Raw genomic sequence first — 17,042 nt, 5'->3', positions numbered from 1 at the left:
TTGGGATGGTGTTTTTGGGGTTGTACTCATCCTTCTTCCTCCAAACACGGCGAGTGGAGTTTAGACCAAAAAGCTCTATTTTTGTCTCATCAGACCACATGACCTTCTCCCATTCCTCCTCTGGATCATCCAGATGGTCATTGGCAAACTTCAGACGGGCCTTGACATGCGCTGGCTTGAGCAGGGGGACCTTGCGTGTGCTGCAGGATTTTAATCCATGACGGCGTAGTGTGTTACTAATGGTTTTCTTTGAGACTGTGATCCCAGCTCTCTTCAGGTCATTGACCAGGTCCTGCCATGTAGTTCTGGGCTGATCCCTCCACTTCCTCATGATCATTGATGCCCCACGAGGTGAGATCTTGCATGGAGCCCCAGACCGAGGGTGATTGACCGTCATCTTGAACTTCTTCCATTTTCTAATAATTGCGCCAACAGTTGTTGCCTTCTCACCAAGCTGCTTGCCTATTGTCCTGTAGCCCATCCCAGCCTTGTGCAGGTCTACAATTTTATCCCCGATGTCCTTACACAGCTCTCTGGTCTTGGCCATTGTGGAGAGGTTGGAGTCTGTTTGATTGAGTGTGTGGACAGGTATCTTTTATACAGGAACGAGTTCAAACAGGTGCAGTTAATACAGGTAATGAGTGGAGAACAAGAGGGCTTCTTAAAGAAAAACTAACAGGTCTGTGAGAGCCGGAATTCTTACTGGTTGGTAGGTGATCAAATACCTATGTCATGCAATAAAATGCAAATGAATTACTTAAAAATCATACAATGTGATTTTCTGGATTTTTGTTTTAGATTCCGTCTCTCACAGTTGAAGTGTACCTATGATAAAAATTACAGACCTCTACATGCTTTGTAAGTAGGAAAACCTGCAATATCGGCAGTGTATCAAATACTTGTTCTCCCCACTGTATGTATGTATAGTCGTGGTCAAAAGTTGAGAATGACAAGTATTGGTCTTCACAAAGTTCGCTGCTTCAGTGTTATGAGATATTTTTGTCAGATGTTACTATGGTATACTGAAGTATCATTACAAGCATTCCATACGTGTCAAAGGCTTTTATTGACAATTACATTAAGTTTATGCAAAGTGTCAATATTTGCAGTGTTGACCCTTCTTTTTCAAGATCTCTGCAATCCGCCCTGGCATGCTGTCAATTCACCTCTGGGCCACATCCTGACTGATGTCAGCCCATTCTTGCATAATCAATGCTTGGAGTTTGTCAGAATTTGTGGGTTGTTTGTTTGTCCACCCGCCTCTTGAGGATCGACAACAAGTTCTCAATGGGATTAAGGTCTGGGGAGTTTCCTGGCCATGGACCCAAAATGTCAATGTTTTGTTCCCCGAGCCACTTAGTTATCACTTTTGCCTTATGGCAAGGTGCTCCATCATGCTGGAAAAGGCATTGGTCGTCACCAAACTGTTCTTGGATGGTTGGGAGAAGTTGCTCTCGGAGGATGTGTTGGTAGCATTCTTTATTCATGGCTGTGTTCTTAGGCAAAATTGTGAGTGAGCCCACTCCCTTGGCTGAGAAGCAACCCCACACATGAATGGTCTCAGGATGCTTTACTGTTGGCATGACACAGGACTGATGGTAAGACAAGGTGTTTTCCGGATGCCCCAAACAATCAGAAAGGGGATTCAGAGAAAATTACTTTACCCCAGTCCTCAGCAGTCCAATCCCTGTACCTTTTGCACAATATCAGTCTGTCCCTGAAGTTTTTCCTGGAGAGAAGTGGCTTCCTCGCTGCCCTTCTTGACACCAGGCCATCTTCCAAAAGTCTTCACCTCACTGTGCGTGCAGATGCATTCACACCTGCCTGATGCCATTCCTGAGCAAGCTCTGCACTGGTGGTGCCCCGATCCCGCAGCTGAATCAACTTTAGGAGACGGTCCTGGCGCTTGCTGGACTTTCTTGTGCGCCCTGATGCCTTCTTCACAACAATTGAACCTCTCTCCTTGAAGTTCTTGATGATCCGATAAATGGTTGATTTAGGTGCAATCTTACTAGCAGCAATATCCTTGCCTGTGAAGCCCTTTTTGTGCAAAGCAATGATGACGGCACGTGTTTCCTTGCAGGTAACCATGGTTAACAGAGGAAGAACAATGATTTCAAGCACCACCCTCCTTTTAAAGCTTCCAGTCTGTTATTCTAACTCAAATCAGCATGACAGAGTGATCTCCAGCCTTGTCCTCATCAACACACTCACCTGTGTTAATGAAAGAATCACTAACATGATGACAGCTGGTCCTTTTGTGGCAGGGCTGAAATGCAGTGGAAATGTTTTTTGGGGGATTAAGTTCATTTTCATGGCAAAGAGGGACTTTGCAATTAATTGGAATTCATCTGATCACTCTTCATGACATTCTGGAGTATATGCAAATTGCCATCATCAAAACTGAGGCAGCAGACTTTGTGAAAATTAGTATTTGTGTCATTCTCAAAACTTTTGACCACGACTGTATGTATGTAGAGATACAGTGCCTTCAGCACCTGACCACACGACTGAACAGTAGTCCAGGTGCGACAAAACTAGGGCCTGTAGGACCTGCTTTGTTGATAGTGCTGTTAAGAATGCAGGGCAGCGCTTTATTATAGACTTCTCCCTATGCTAGCTACTGTTGTATCAATATGTTTTGACCATGACAGTTTAGTCTCCTCAATTTGCTCAATTTCCACATTATTCATTACAAGATTTAGTTGAGGTTTAGGGTTTAGTAATTGATTTGTCCTAAATACAATGCTTTTAGTTTTTGAAATATTTAGGACTAACTTATTCCTTGCCACCCATTCTGAAACTAACTGCAGCTCTTTGATAAGTGTTACTGTCAAATCAGTCGCTGTGGTAGCTGACGTGTAGTGTTGAGTCATCCGCATACATAGACACACTGGCTTTACTCAAAGCCAGTGGCATGTCGTTAGTAAAGATTTAATTCCTGATTTTGTTGGAGAGGCTTCCATTAAAGAACACCCTCTGTGTTCTGTTAGACAGGTAACTCTTTATCCACAATATAGCAGGGGGTGTAAAGCCATAACACAAGTTTTCCCAGCAACAGACTATGATCGATAATTTCAAAAGCCGCACTGAAGTCTAACAAAACAGCCCCAAAAATATTTGTATCATCAATTTCTCTCAGCCAATCATCAGTCATTTGTGTAAGTGCCATGCTTGTTGAATGTCCTTCCCTATAAGCGTGCTGAAAGTCTTGTCAATTTGTTTACTGTAAAATAGCATTTTATCTGGTCAAGCACCATTTTTCCCAAAAGTTTACTAAGGGTTGGTAACAGGCTGATTGGTTGGCTATTTGAGCCAGTTAAGGGGGCTTCACTATTCTTAGGTAGGGGAATAACTTTTGCTTCTCTCCAGGCCTGAGGGCACACACTTTCTAGTAGGCTTAAATTGAAGATATGGCAAATAGGAGTGGCAATATCGTCCGCCATTCTCCTTAGTAATTTTCCATCCAAGTTGTCAGACCCCGGTGGCTTGTCATGGTTCATCGACAATAATATTTTTTTCACCTCTTCAAATCAAATCAAATCAAATCAAATCAAATTTTATTGGTCACATGCGCCGAATACAACAAGTGCAGACATTACAGTGAAATGCTTACTTACAGCCCTTAACCAACAGTGCGTTTATTTTAAACAAAAAAAGTAAGAATAAAACAACAACAAAAAAAAGTGTTGAGAAATACAAAGAGCAGAAGTAAAATAAAGTGACAGTAGGGAGGATATATATACAGGGGGGTAACGGTGCAGAGTCAATGTGCGGGGGCACCGGCTAGTTGAGGTAGTTGAGGTAATATGTACACTTACTTCACGGAATTCAAAATTGCAATGCTTGTCTTTCATAATTTGGTCAGATATACTTGGATGTGTAGTGTCAGCGTTTGTTGCTGGCATGTCATGACTTCATTTGCTAATCTTGCCAATTAAAAAATAATTAAAGTAGTAGGCAACATCAGTAGGTTTTGTGATGAATGAGCAATCTGATTCAATGAATGATGGAGCGGAGTTTGCCTTTTTGCCCAAAATTTCATTGAAGGTGCTCCAAAGTTTTTTACTATCATTCTTTATGTCATTTATCTTTGTTTCATAGTGTAGTTTCTTCTTCTTTTTATTCAGTTTAGTCACTTGTTTTCTCAATTTGCAGAACGTTTGCCAATCTGTTGTACAGCCAGACCTATTTGCAATCTCCTTTGCCTCATCCCTCTCAACCATACAATTTTTTAAATTCCTCATCAATCCATGGGGATTTAACCGTTTTTACAGTCATTTTCTTAATAGGTGCATGCTTTTAGTAACTGGGATAAGCAATTTCATAAATGTGTCAAGTGCAGCGTCTGGTTGCTCGTCATTACACACCACGGACCAACAAATATTATTCATATCAACAACATAGGAATCACCAAAAAACGTATTGTATGATCTCTTATACACTATATTAGGCCCAGCCTTTGGAACTTTGGTTTTCCTAGATATGGCTACTATATTGTGATCACTACATCTGATGGATTTGGATACTGCTTTCAAACAAATTTATGCAGCATTAGTAAAGATATGATCAATACATGTTGATGATTTCATTCCTGTACTGTTTGTAACTACCCTGGTAGGTTGATTGATAACCTGAACCAGGTTGCAGTCACTAGTTACAGTTTGAAGCTTTCTCTTGAGTGGGCAGCCTGATGAAAGCCAGTCAATATTAAGGTCATCCAGAAAATATACCTCTCTATTGATATCACATATATTATCAATCATTTCACACATGTTATCCAGATACTGACTGTTAGCACTTGGTGGTCTATAGCAGCTTCCCACCAGAATGGGCTTTAGGTGAGGCAGGTGAACCTGTAGCCATATTACTTCAACAGTATTATCAATGTCTGTGATAAGAGAAAACTGAGGTTGGAGCAACATTGTAGTTACTCCACAATACTAACCTAATTTACAGCATGGAAATGAAGCCTCTACAGAATAAAAAATATTCAAAAACACGCATCCTGTTTGCAATAAGGCACTAAAGTAAAACTGCAAAAAACGTGGCAAAGAAATTACCTTTAAATCCTGAATACAAAGCTTTACGTTGGGGGAAAGTCCAACAACACATCACTAAGTACCAATTCATATTTTCAAGCATGGTCGTGGCTGCAACATGTTATAGGTATGCTTGTCATCGGTAAGGACTAGGGAGTTTTTTTAGGACGAAAATAAATGAAATAGAGCTAAGCACAGGCAAAACCTCATTCAGTCTGCTTTCCAACAGAAACTGGGAGACAAATTCACCTTTCAGCAGGACAATAACCTAAAACACAAGGCCAAATACACACTGGCGTTGCTTACCAAGACAACATTGAATGTTCCTGAGTGGCCTAGTTACAGTTTTGACTTAAATCTACTTGGAAATCTATTTGATTTCTTGAATAACTTTTTAAATAATAAATGGGCAAATATTGTACTAGCCAGGTGCGCAAAGCTCTTCGAGATGTACCCAGAAAAGACTCACATCTGTAACCACTCCCAAAGGTGATTCTAACATGTATTGACTCAGGGGGTTGAATACTTATCTAATCAAGATACGTGTTTAATTTTTCATAATTTATTTACAAATGTTAGAATTTTTCTTCCACTGACAGAGTATTTTTTGTAGATCGTTGACAAAAAAGCCAAGGGGTGTGAATACTTTCTGAAGGCACTGTATGTATGAATGTATGTATGTACACACACAGTGTACAAAACATGCTCTTTCCATGACAGACTGACCAGGTGAATCCAGGTGACTCCAGGTGAAAGCTATGATCCCTTATTGATGTCACGTGTTAAATCCACTTCAAAATCAGTGTAGATGAAGGGGAGGAGACAGGTTAAAGAAGGATTTCTAAGCCTTGAGACAATTGACATATGGATTGTGTGTGTGTGCCATTCAAAGGGTGAATGGGCAAGAAAATAATATTGAAGTGCCTTTGAACGGGGTATGGTAGTAGGTGCAAGACGCCTCGGTTTGAGTGTGTCAAGAACTGCAACGCTGCTGGGTTGTTCACACTCAACAGTTTCCCGTGTGTATCAAGAATGGTCCACCACCAATGTTCCCTCTAAGCTACACGCAGCTCCCCCAGGACTGCTGCGCAGAATAAATATCAGCCCGCGCAGAGATGCACAAGATTGAATTTCACTCAACTTTCTAGAGTTTTCCCTCTTAGTTGACACCATCAGCTTTTCCCTTAACTGTGGGAATTGTGATAGAATCAACTCAATATTAGCCACTTTCAATGCAACATACCGAAACAAAACAAACTACGCAAGAGTTAGTATGCAAAACTAACTAGGCAAGAGATTTTGTTGTAGGCAGAATGCATCAGAGTAGGATTCTATTGCATTAACATGCACGACTCAGCCCGTATTCTACACAGACCGGAGCGGGATAACCAGTCAGAGCTGCAGTAGGCCTATTTGAAAATAGACCATTACCATATATGGATCTGTGCCATTCACTTTGAATTGGACTGTGTTTACAGCATGAGCGGTCGTGAGTAGGTGCGCTTGTATTGAGATCAAAGCGAGAGCTGCATGTAGCCACATTTGTTCATGCCCTTTGCTAGTTAGTGAGTTATTAGCCCAGTTATAGATAGTTTGTAGTCAGCAATGGGGGAGTGATGGCGTCCCCGAGTGGCGCAGTGGTCTAAGATCCTGGTTCGAATCCAGGCTCTGTCGTAGCCGGCCACGACCGGGAGACCTATGGGGCGGCGCACAATTGGCCCAGCGTCGTCCAGGGTAGGGGAGGTAATGGCCGGCAGGGATGTAGCTCAGTTGGTAGAGCATGGCGTTTGCAATGCCAGGGTTGTGGGTTCGATTCCCACGGGGGGCCAGTATGAAAAATAAAAAAATTAAGTCGCTCTGGATAAGAGCGTCTGCTAAATGACTTAAATGTAAATGTACAAGAGCACAAAACATGTACATTTCTAGACATCTTTGAAAAGAAAGTCAGGTAAAGAGCTTTTTTTTGTCTTAAAGGGGCAGTGTTGTATTTTGAGAAAGGCTTGAATAAGCTAAGTAGTCAATAGGCAGAGGGTAGAATAATTTGTCTGATTGTATGTAATATGGTATCGGAATAATAATACATTTTATTTTGTAAAGTGGTTTCTTGATTCTTGATTTCTCAACATACAACACTGCCCCTTTAAGACAAAAAAAAGCTCTTTACCTGACTTTCTTTTCAAAGATGTCTAGAAATGTACACGTTTTGTGCTCTTGTAGGAAGCCATCATCCTAGACCCATTTCAATTTGCTTACCGCCCCAATAGATCCACAGACGATGCAATTGCCATCACACTGCCCTATCCCATCTGGACAAGAGGCATACCTATGTAAGAATTATGTTCATTGACTATAGCTCAGCATTCAATACCATAGTACCCTCCAAGCTCATCATTAAGCTCGAAGCCCTGGGTCTGAACCCCGCCCTGTGCAACTGGGTCCAGGACTTCCTGACGGGCCGCCCCCAGGTGGTGAAGATAGGAAACAACATCTCCACTTCGCTGATCCTCAACACTGGGGCCCCACAAGGGTGCGTGCTCAGCCCCCTCCTGTACTCCCTGTTCACCCATGACTGCGTGGCCAAGCACGCCTCCAACTCAATCATCAAGTTTGCAGACGACACAACAGTAGTAGGCTTGATTACCAACAATGACAAGACCGCCTACAGGGAGGAGGTGAGGGCTCTGGGAGTGTGGTGCCAGGAAAATAACCTCTCACTCAACATCAACAAAACAAAGGAGATGATTGTGGACTTCAGGAAACAGCAGAGGGTGCACCCCCCTATCCACATCGACGGGACCGCAGTGGAGGAGGTGGAAAGCTTCAAGTTCCTTGGCGTACACATCACCAACAAACTGAAATGGTCCACCCACGCAGACAGTGTGGTGAAGAAGGCGCAACAGAGCCTCTTCAACCTCAGGAGGCTGAAGAAATTTGGCTTATCACCTAAAACCCTCAAACTTTTACAGATGCACAATTGAGAGCATCCTGTCGGGCTGTATCACCGCCTGGTACGTCAACTGCACCGCCCACAACCGCAGGGCTCTCCAGAGGGTGGTGCGGTCTGCCGAACGCATTACCGGGGGCAAACTACCCGCCCTCCAAGACACATACAGCACCCGATGTCACAGGAAGGCCAAAAAGATCATCAAGGACATCAACCACCCGAGCCACTGCCTGTTCACCCCACTATCATCCAGAAGGCGAGGTCAGTACAGGTGCATCAAAGCTGGGACCGAGAGAATGAAAAACAGCTTCTATCTCAAGGCCATCAGACTGTTAAAATAGCCATCACTAGCACATTAGAGGCTGCTGCTGCCTATTGAAATCACTGGCCACTTTAAGAAATGGAACACTAGTCACTATAATAATGTTTACATGTCTTGCACTACTCATCTCATATGTATATACTGTATTCTATTCTATAATATTCTACTGTATCTTAGTCCATGCCGCTCTGTCATTGCTTGTCCACATATGTATATATTCTTAAATCCCATTCCTTACTTTTTTGTGTGTATTGGGCATATGTTGTGAAATTGTTAGATATTACTGCACTGTCGGAGCTAGAAGCACAAGCATTTCGCTACACCCGCTATAACATCTGCTAAACACGTGTATGTGACAAATAAAATGTGATTTGATTCAAACAGCACATTTTCAGTCACCTTGTTTGAAGGACAAGTGGATAAACGGGTTAATGTCAAGCCCTGCATGTTTTTTTCAAAAGTCACTTGGAAGGTAGGCCTACATTGAACACCACACACTGTAGGCTGAATGATAGAACACATATTTCCATGTTAAAATGTTATGGGATGCATTTTCTACATTGTTTTTGATGGTAGGCCACTCTGGTAGGCCTACAATATGATCAAATAGCCACAGTAGCCTACTTGACCACGGTCTGAAACTAACTTAAAGTGGGTACAGCCTCAGTGTTCACAGTAACGCGCGCAGAATTTTCACAACATTCAAGTTTGCACTCAGCAGACCTGAAATTTGCTCAGTGCTGAAAAAAGGGAACATTGTACACCACCCAAAGGACATCCAGCCAACTTGACACAACTGTGGGAAGCATTGGAGTTAACATGGGCCAGCATCCCTGTAGAACACTTTCGACACCTTGTAGAGCTCATGCCAGACGAGGCTGTTCTGAGGGAAAAAGGGGTGCAACTCAATATTAGGAAGGTGTTCCTAATGTTTTGTACACTCAGTGTATTTATTTTATATATATATTTATTTTATATATATATATATATATATATATATATATATATATACACACACACTACCAGTCAAAAGTTTGGACACACCTACTCATTCAAGCGTTTTTCTTAATTTTTTACCATTTTTTACATTGTAGAATAATAGTTAAGACATCAAAACCATGAAATAACACATGAAATCATGTAGTAACCAAAAAAGTGTTAAACAAATAAATAAAAATATTTTATATTTGAGATTCTTCAAATAGCCACCCTTTGCCTTGACTGTAGCTCAGTTGGTAGAGCACGGCGCTTGCAACGCCAGGGTTGTGGGTTCGTTTCCCACGGGGGGCCAGTATGAAAATGTATGCACTCATTTAGCGTCTGCTAAATGACTAAAATGTAAATGTAAAATATATGCTACTTTTCCTTCACTCTGCGGTCCGACTCATCCCAAATTATCTCAATTTGGTTGAGGTCGGGGGATTGTGGAGGCCAGGTCATCTGATGCAGCACTCCATCACTCTCCTTCTTGGTAAAATAGCCCTTACACAGCCTGGAGGTGTGTTGGGTCATTGTCCTGTTGAAAAACAAATGATAGTCCCACTAAACCCAAACCAGATGGGATGGCGTATCGCTGCAGAATGCTGTGGTAGCCATGCTGGTTAAGTGTGCCTTGAATTCTAAATAAATCACAGACAGTGTCACCAGCAAAGCACCCCCACACCATAATACCTCCTCCTCCATGCTTTACGGTGGGAAATGCAGATGCGGAGATCATCCGTTCACCCACACCGCGTCTCACAAAGACACAGCGGTTGGAACCAAAATCTCAAATTTGGACTCATCAGACCAAAGGACAACTTTCCAACGGTCTAATGTCCATTGCTCATGTTTCTTGGCCCAAGCAAGTCTCTTCTTCTTATTGGTGTCCTTTAGTAGTGGTTTCTTTGCAGCAATTCGACCATTAAGGCCTGACTCACAGTCTCCTCTGAACAGTTGATGTTGAGATGTGTCTGTTACTTGAACTCTGTGAAGCATTTCTTTAGGCTGCAATTTCTGAGGCTGGTAACTCTAATGAACTTATCCTCTGCAGCAGAGGTAACTCTGGGTCTTCCATTCCTGTGGCGGTCCTCATGAGAGCCAGTTTCATCATAGTGCTTGATGGTTTTTGCAACTGCACTTGAAGAAACTTTCAAAGTTCTTGAGATTTTCCATATTGACTGACCTTCATGTTTTAAAGTAATGGACTGTCGTTTCTCTTTGCTTATTTGAGCTGTTCTTGCCATAATATGGACTTGGTCTTTTACCAAATAGGGCTCTCTTTTGTATACTGTTTTGGTTACTACATGATTCCATATGTTATTTCATAGAGTAGTTGTGTCCAAACTTTTGACTGGTACTTCACACATACAGTGGGGGAAAAAAGTATTTAGTCAGCCACCAATTGTGCAAGTTCTCCCAATTAAAAAGATGAGAGAGGACTGTAATTTTCATCATAGGTACACGTCAACTATGACAGACAAATTGAGAAGAAAAAAAATCAAGAAAATCACATTGTAGGATTTTTTATGAATTTATTTGCAAATTATGGTGGAAAATAAGTATTTGGTCACCTACAAACAAGTAAGATTTCTGGCTCTCACAGACCTGTAACTTCTTCTTTAAGAGGCTCCTCTGTCCTCCACTCGTTACCTGTATTAATGGCACCTGTTTGAACTTGTTATCAGTATAAAAGACACCTGTCCACAACCTCAAACAGTCACACTCCAAACTCCACTATGGCCAAGACCAAAGTGCTGTCAAAGGACACCAGAAACAAAATTGTAGACCTGCACCAGGCTGGGAAGACTGAATCTGCAATAGGTAAGCAGCTTGGTTTGAAGAAATCAACTGTGGGAGCAATTATTAGGAAATGGAAGACATACAAGACCACTGATAATCTCCCTCGATCTGGGGCTCCACGCAAGATCTCACCCCGTGGGGTCAAAATGATCACAAGAACGGTGAGCAAAAATCCCAGAACCACACGGGGGGGACCTAGTGAATGACCTGCAGAGAGCTGGGACCAAAGTAACAAAGCCTACCATCAGTAACACACTACGCCGCCAGGGACTCAAATCCTGCAGTGGCAGACGTGTCCCCCTGCTTAAGCCAGTACATGTCCAGGCCCGTCTGAAGTTTGCTAGAGTGCATTTGGATGATCCAGAAGAGGATTTGGAGAATGTCATATGGTCAGATGAAACCAAAATATAACTTTTTGGTAAAAACTCAACTCGTCGTGTTTGGAGGACAAAGAATGCTGAGTTGCATCCAAAGAACACCATACCTACTGTGAAGCATGGGAGTGGAAACATCATGCTTTGGGGCTGTTTTTCTGCAAAGGGACGAGGACGACTGATCCGTGTAAAGGAAAGAATGAATGGGGCCATGTATCGTGAGATTTTGAGTGAAAACCTCCTTCCATCAGCAAGGGCATTGAAGATGAAACGTGGCTGGGTCTTTCAGCATGACAATGATCCCAAACACACCGCCCGGGCAACGAAGGAGTGGCTTCGTAAGAAGCATTTCAAGGTCCTGGAGTGGCCTAGCCAGTTTCCAGATCTCAACCCCATAGAAAATCTTTGGAGGGAGTTGAAAGTCCGTGTTGCCCAGCGACAGCCCCAAAACATCACTGCTCTAGAGGAGATCTGCATGGAGGAATGGGCCAAAATACCAGCAACAGTGTGTGAAAACCTTGTGAAGACTTACAGAAAAAATGTTTGACCTGTGTCATTGCCAACAAAGGGTATATAACAAAGTATTGAGAAACTTTTGTTATTGACCAAATACTTATTTTCCACCATAATTTGCTAATCAATTCATAAAAAATCCTACAATGTGATTTTCTGGATTTTTTTCCCTCATTTTGTCTGTCATAGTTGACGTGTACCTATGATGAAAATTACAGGCCTCTCTCATCTTTTTAAGTGGGAGAACTTGCACAATTGGTGGCTGACTAAATACTTTTTTTCCCCACTGTACATATATACACATACTGAACAAAATATAAATGCAACATGCAACAATTTCAACCATTTTACTGAATTAGAGTTCATATAAGGAAATCAGTCAATTGAAATAAATTCATTAGACCCTAATCTATGGATTTCACATGACTGGGCAGGGGTGCAGCCATGGGTGGGCCTGGGAGGGCATATGCCCACCCAGTGGGGAGCCAGGCCCAGCAAATCAGAATGAGTTTTTCCCCACGAAAGGGCTTTATTACATCAGCAAACCGCTCTCCCATACGACACCATACACGTGATCTGCAGTCGTGAGGCCTGTTGGACATACTGCCAAATTCTCTAAAACGACGTTGGAGGCGACTTATGGTAGAGAAATGAACATTCAATTCTTTGGCAATAGTTCTGGTGGACCTTCCTGCAGTCAGCATGCCAATTGCACGCTCCTTCAAAACTTGAGACACCTGTGGCATTGTGTTGTGACAAAACTGCACATTTTAGAGTGGCCTTTTATTGTCCCCAGCACAAGGTGCACCTGTGTAATGATAATGCGGTTTAATCAGCTTCTTGATATGCCACACCTGTCAGGTGGATGGATTATCTTGGCAAAGGAGAAAAATTCACTAACAGGGATGTAAACAAATTTGTGCACAACATTTGAGAGAAATAAGCTTTTTGTGCGTATGGATCATCTCCTGGGATCTTTTATTTCAGCTCATGAAACCAACACTTTACATGTTGCGTTTTATATTTTTGTTTAGTGTTGTTAGCAATTTTGCTAACGCTAGTTAGCAAATTCCTTCAAACTACACATAAAAGATGGTATCCATGAGTTCATCTGACTCTAGGGAAGTAGATAAAGGGATTCATTGTCAAAATCCTGTAGTATCCGTTTAATGAGAAAGTCCTCCAATCCTGTGAGTGTACCTGTATCACATGGTACTCTGTGTCTGTAGACAGCAGTGGGACCTAGCTGACTGTATAGCTGCCATTAAACTGGGCTTGAATGCAACAAGTCACATAACGACTTCGAGAACATATAGGATACATGTACAGTACTGGATCGGATTGGTAGAACAATGTTACTATCTGATGCAGGCTAGTTTAATTCTATCTGGTTCTGCTATGAGTAAAGGCTGCTTCTTCTAGTAATAATGCCTGAGTCCAAAATGGCACCCTATTCCCTTTATAGTGCACTACTTTTGACCACAGCACTATGGGCCCTAGGGTGCCATTTGGAATTCAACATTTTATATTTCCCATTTCTCCTTGCATTAAAACCACTCTGTTCTTCTCATTAACGATACAAGAACAAAATAAAATAAACCTCAAACCTGACATCTATTTAAAAAAAGAAGTGAAACAATTCAAGACATGATTAAAAACCCTGTCTGTAATAATCCCCACTGAACGAGAGAGAGGGAGAGAGAGAGCGAGAGAGCGAGAGAGCGAGAGAGCGAGAGAGCGAGAGAGCGAGAGAGCGCGAGAGAGCGCGAGAGAGCGAGAGAGCGAGAGAGAGAGAGAGAGCCAGAGAGAGAGAGAGAGAGAGAGAGAGAGAGAGAGGGAGCCAGAGAGAGAGAGAGAGAGAGAGAGAGAGAGAGAGAGAGAGAGAGAGAGAGAGAGAGAGAGAGAGAGAGAGAGAGAGAGAGAGAGAGAGAGAGAGAGAGAGAGGGAGCCAGAGAGAGAGAGAGAGAGAGAGAGGGTGAGAGAATTGGCCAGGCAGGCAGTAATGTGAATGTGTTTGTAAATGAGAGAGAGATTCTCTGGTGCCTGATCCTCTGCCAGCCAAGCCGCCATGTTTCAACTCCAAAAGCAAACAATGAAGTGGTTCAGTCACACGCTCCGTCTCGCTCTCTAGCCGTCTCTCCTTCTCTGAGCATGTGACCTCACGTAACCATACAGAGAGACAGAGAGAGAGAGAGAGAGAGAGAGAGAGAGAGAGAGAGAGAGAGACAGAGAGAGAGACAGAGAGAGAGAGACAGAGAGAGAGAGAGAGACAGAGAGAGAGAGACAGAGAGAGAGAGAGAGACAGAGACAGAGAGACAGAGACAGAGAGAGAGCGCAAGAGCGAGAGCGAGAGCGAGAGAAAAAAACTACTGCCCCACTGGTCTGTGTGTCTGTGGGAAACTAGGTCAGACTAAGGTCATGGTTGTTTATATCCCAGACAGCCACGCCACACTCCTCCCCTACTCAGCTTCTCTAGGGGGAATCCCTTCCCCCGCTGCTTGACAGCTCTCTCTCTCCCACAGTCTAACTCGCACTCTGTATCTCTCCCTCACGCGTTCTCTTCCCCGCTCCCTCTCTCTCTGACATCAGCCATCTCGCCTGAGGGGAGGGAATCCTACTACGGGCCATCTGACAGCTCTCTCTGACAGCTCTCTCTCTCTCTCCCTCCCTGTGACACAATCACCTGTCAGACAGAAATAGGCCCATATGCTGGGAGGGAGCAGCCAGCCCAGCCCAGGGAGCATGGAGATGGATAGATGAAGGGCTGGATGATTGGGGACATGCTTTACACACAGTGTATGGGTCTGTCTGTGGATATATGGATATTATCCTGTTCATGCCTGTTTATAATGGCTACGGATAGGTGTACATTTGTCAACCACAGCAGGTAGATTATACCTCTAGTGACCCCAACCCTGCATAGCGTGCAGCTCAGCTAGGAAGCTACAGTCCCCAGTGTTTTACTCACCCGGTGAGGGCGGCTGGATCTTAGCCTGGGCCTGTTTCTTGGTTTCCCCCGGGATCTCCAGTGGCGGCTCCTCTCCCCGCTCCACCCTGCACTCGTAGGCAAAGAGGTACTGGATGTACTGCTTCTTCAGAGAGCTGGCGGAGCTGCTGGACGTGCCCACGTTGAGGTGGGTGGACAGCTCTCTCCACTTCTTGCTCTTGTTCACCTGCAGGGGGAGATATGGCCGACAGGAGACTCCTGAGCAACCAGAGCTGGGTATGAAACCGTATATGATGGGGTAGAACTGGGACTGGATAGACAGCAAGGGCCGTAGTGGAGTTAGATTAAGAAGACGGACACCGGGATTGGACCAGGCAGCACACCAGGGTCTACATTTTACCTTCGTTATTTTGTTAGAGGATAGGCCTGGATTTCAAATGAGGGAAATAGCCAGCTGTCAAAGTAGTTCTTTTAAAACAAAATGTGTTGCAGAGGTGGGAGCTTTGACCCCTACACCAGACTCCGTCACACAGGTCCCACTGAGACTCACCATGGCCAGGCCTCCTATCTCTCGAACACACAGGTAGAGGCGGCACAGATCCAGGGGCTTCCTGCCCACGGCAGGCAGCATGGGTACGGGCGTGCCCCTCTCCTCCATGAAGGCCAGGTAACGGTCCACCCACACCCGCCTCTCGGGCTCTCCGCCCATCTCGTACAGGATGCGGATCTTCTCATTGGTCATGGTGGCCGGGCTGGGCTTCTAAAGGGGCAGGGCATAGAGTAGAGGGGGAGGGGTCAGTCAGGGCAACTACTGTTGTCATTGCTTATGGAGCACGGTCATGAGTACGGTCATGAGCACGGTCATGAGTACGGTCATGAGCACGGTCATGAGTACGGTCATGAGTACGGTCATGAGCACGGTCATGAGTACGGTCATGAGTACGGTCATGAGTACGGTCATGAGCACGGTCATGAGTACGGTCATGTAGACAAAAACATGTTCAACATCCAACTGTAGATTATTATATGACTTGTTGCATTCAAGCCCAGTTTAATGGCAGCTATACAGTCAGGTAGGTCCCACTGCTGTCTACAGACACAGAGTACCATGTGATACAGGTACACTCACAGGATTGGAGGACTTTCTCATTAAACTGATAATTCAGGATTTTGGCAATGAAGCCCTGAATCTACTTCCCTAGAGTCAGATATAAAAATGGTATCCATGAATTTGTCTCTTTTATGTGCGGTTTGAAGGAATTTGCTAACTAGATTTAGCACAATTGCTAACAACACTAAACAAAAATATAAAACACATGTAAATGTTGGTCCCATGAAATAAAAGATCCCAGAACGCACAAAAAGCTAATGTCTCTCAAATGTTCTGCACAAATTTGTTTACATCCCTGTTAGTGAGCATTTCTCCTTTGCCAAGATAATCCATCCACCTGACAGTTGTGGCATATCAAGAAGCTGATTAAACAGCATGATCATTACACCTGTGCCCCTTGTGCTGGAGACAATAAAAGGCCACTCTACAATGTGCAGTTTTGTCACACAACACAATGCCACAAATGTCTCAAGTTTTGAGAGAGCCTGCAATTGGCATGCTGACTGCAGGAATGTCCACCAGAGCTGTTGCCAGAGAATGTAATGTTAATTTCTCTACCATAAGCTTCCTGTCATTTTAGAGAACTTAGCAGTACGTCCAAAAGGCCTCACAACTGCAGACCACGTGAATGGCATCGTGTGAGCGAGCGGTTTGCTGACGTCAACATTGTGAACAGAGTGCCCCATGGTGGCGGTTGGGTTATGGTATGGGCAGGCATAAGCTACGGACAACTAACATTTGCGAGGCCCATTTTCTTTGGGATATCTGTGACCAACAGATGCATATCTGTATTCACAGTCGTGAAATCCATAGATTAGGGCCTAAATACATTTATTTCAATTGACTGATTTCCTCATATGAACTGTAACTCAGTAAAATCGTAGAAATTATTGAATATTGCGTTTATATTTTTGTTCAGTATAGTGTTAGCGCAATGACAAAGTCGATGTAACTGATAACATGCTAGTAGATACCATAAGACATCCAGTCATTGCGCTAACGCAAGTT

The 17,042-nt window shown here is 43.6% G+C and overlaps 1 protein-coding gene across 5 annotated transcripts in view; it reads right to left on the bottom strand.

The window, feature by feature from the left end:
* LOC121552225 (AT-rich interactive domain-containing protein 1B) overlaps positions 1-17,042 on the bottom strand; it is a 104,528-nt gene that overhangs the window by 7,775 nt on the left and 79,711 nt on the right. For all 5 annotated transcript variants that reach the window (XM_045211355.1, XM_045211357.1, XM_045211358.1 and 2 more), the window contains 2 exons: positions 15,474-15,683; positions 14,945-15,149 (listed from right to left, as the gene is read on the bottom strand). In XM_045211355.1, the coding sequence (XP_045067290.1) occupies positions 14,945-15,149; positions 15,474-15,683 (415 nt within the window). The remainder of the gene's footprint in view (positions 1-14,944; positions 15,150-15,473; positions 15,684-17,042) is intronic.

Source organism: Coregonus clupeaformis, chromosome 36, assembly GCF_020615455.1.
Source record: "Coregonus clupeaformis isolate EN_2021a chromosome 36, ASM2061545v1, whole genome shotgun sequence".
Taxonomy (NCBI): domain Eukaryota; kingdom Metazoa; phylum Chordata; class Actinopteri; order Salmoniformes; family Salmonidae; genus Coregonus; species Coregonus clupeaformis.
The sequence above is the reverse complement of the archived record's forward strand: the minus strand, read 5'-3'. Positions and strand labels throughout refer to the sequence as shown.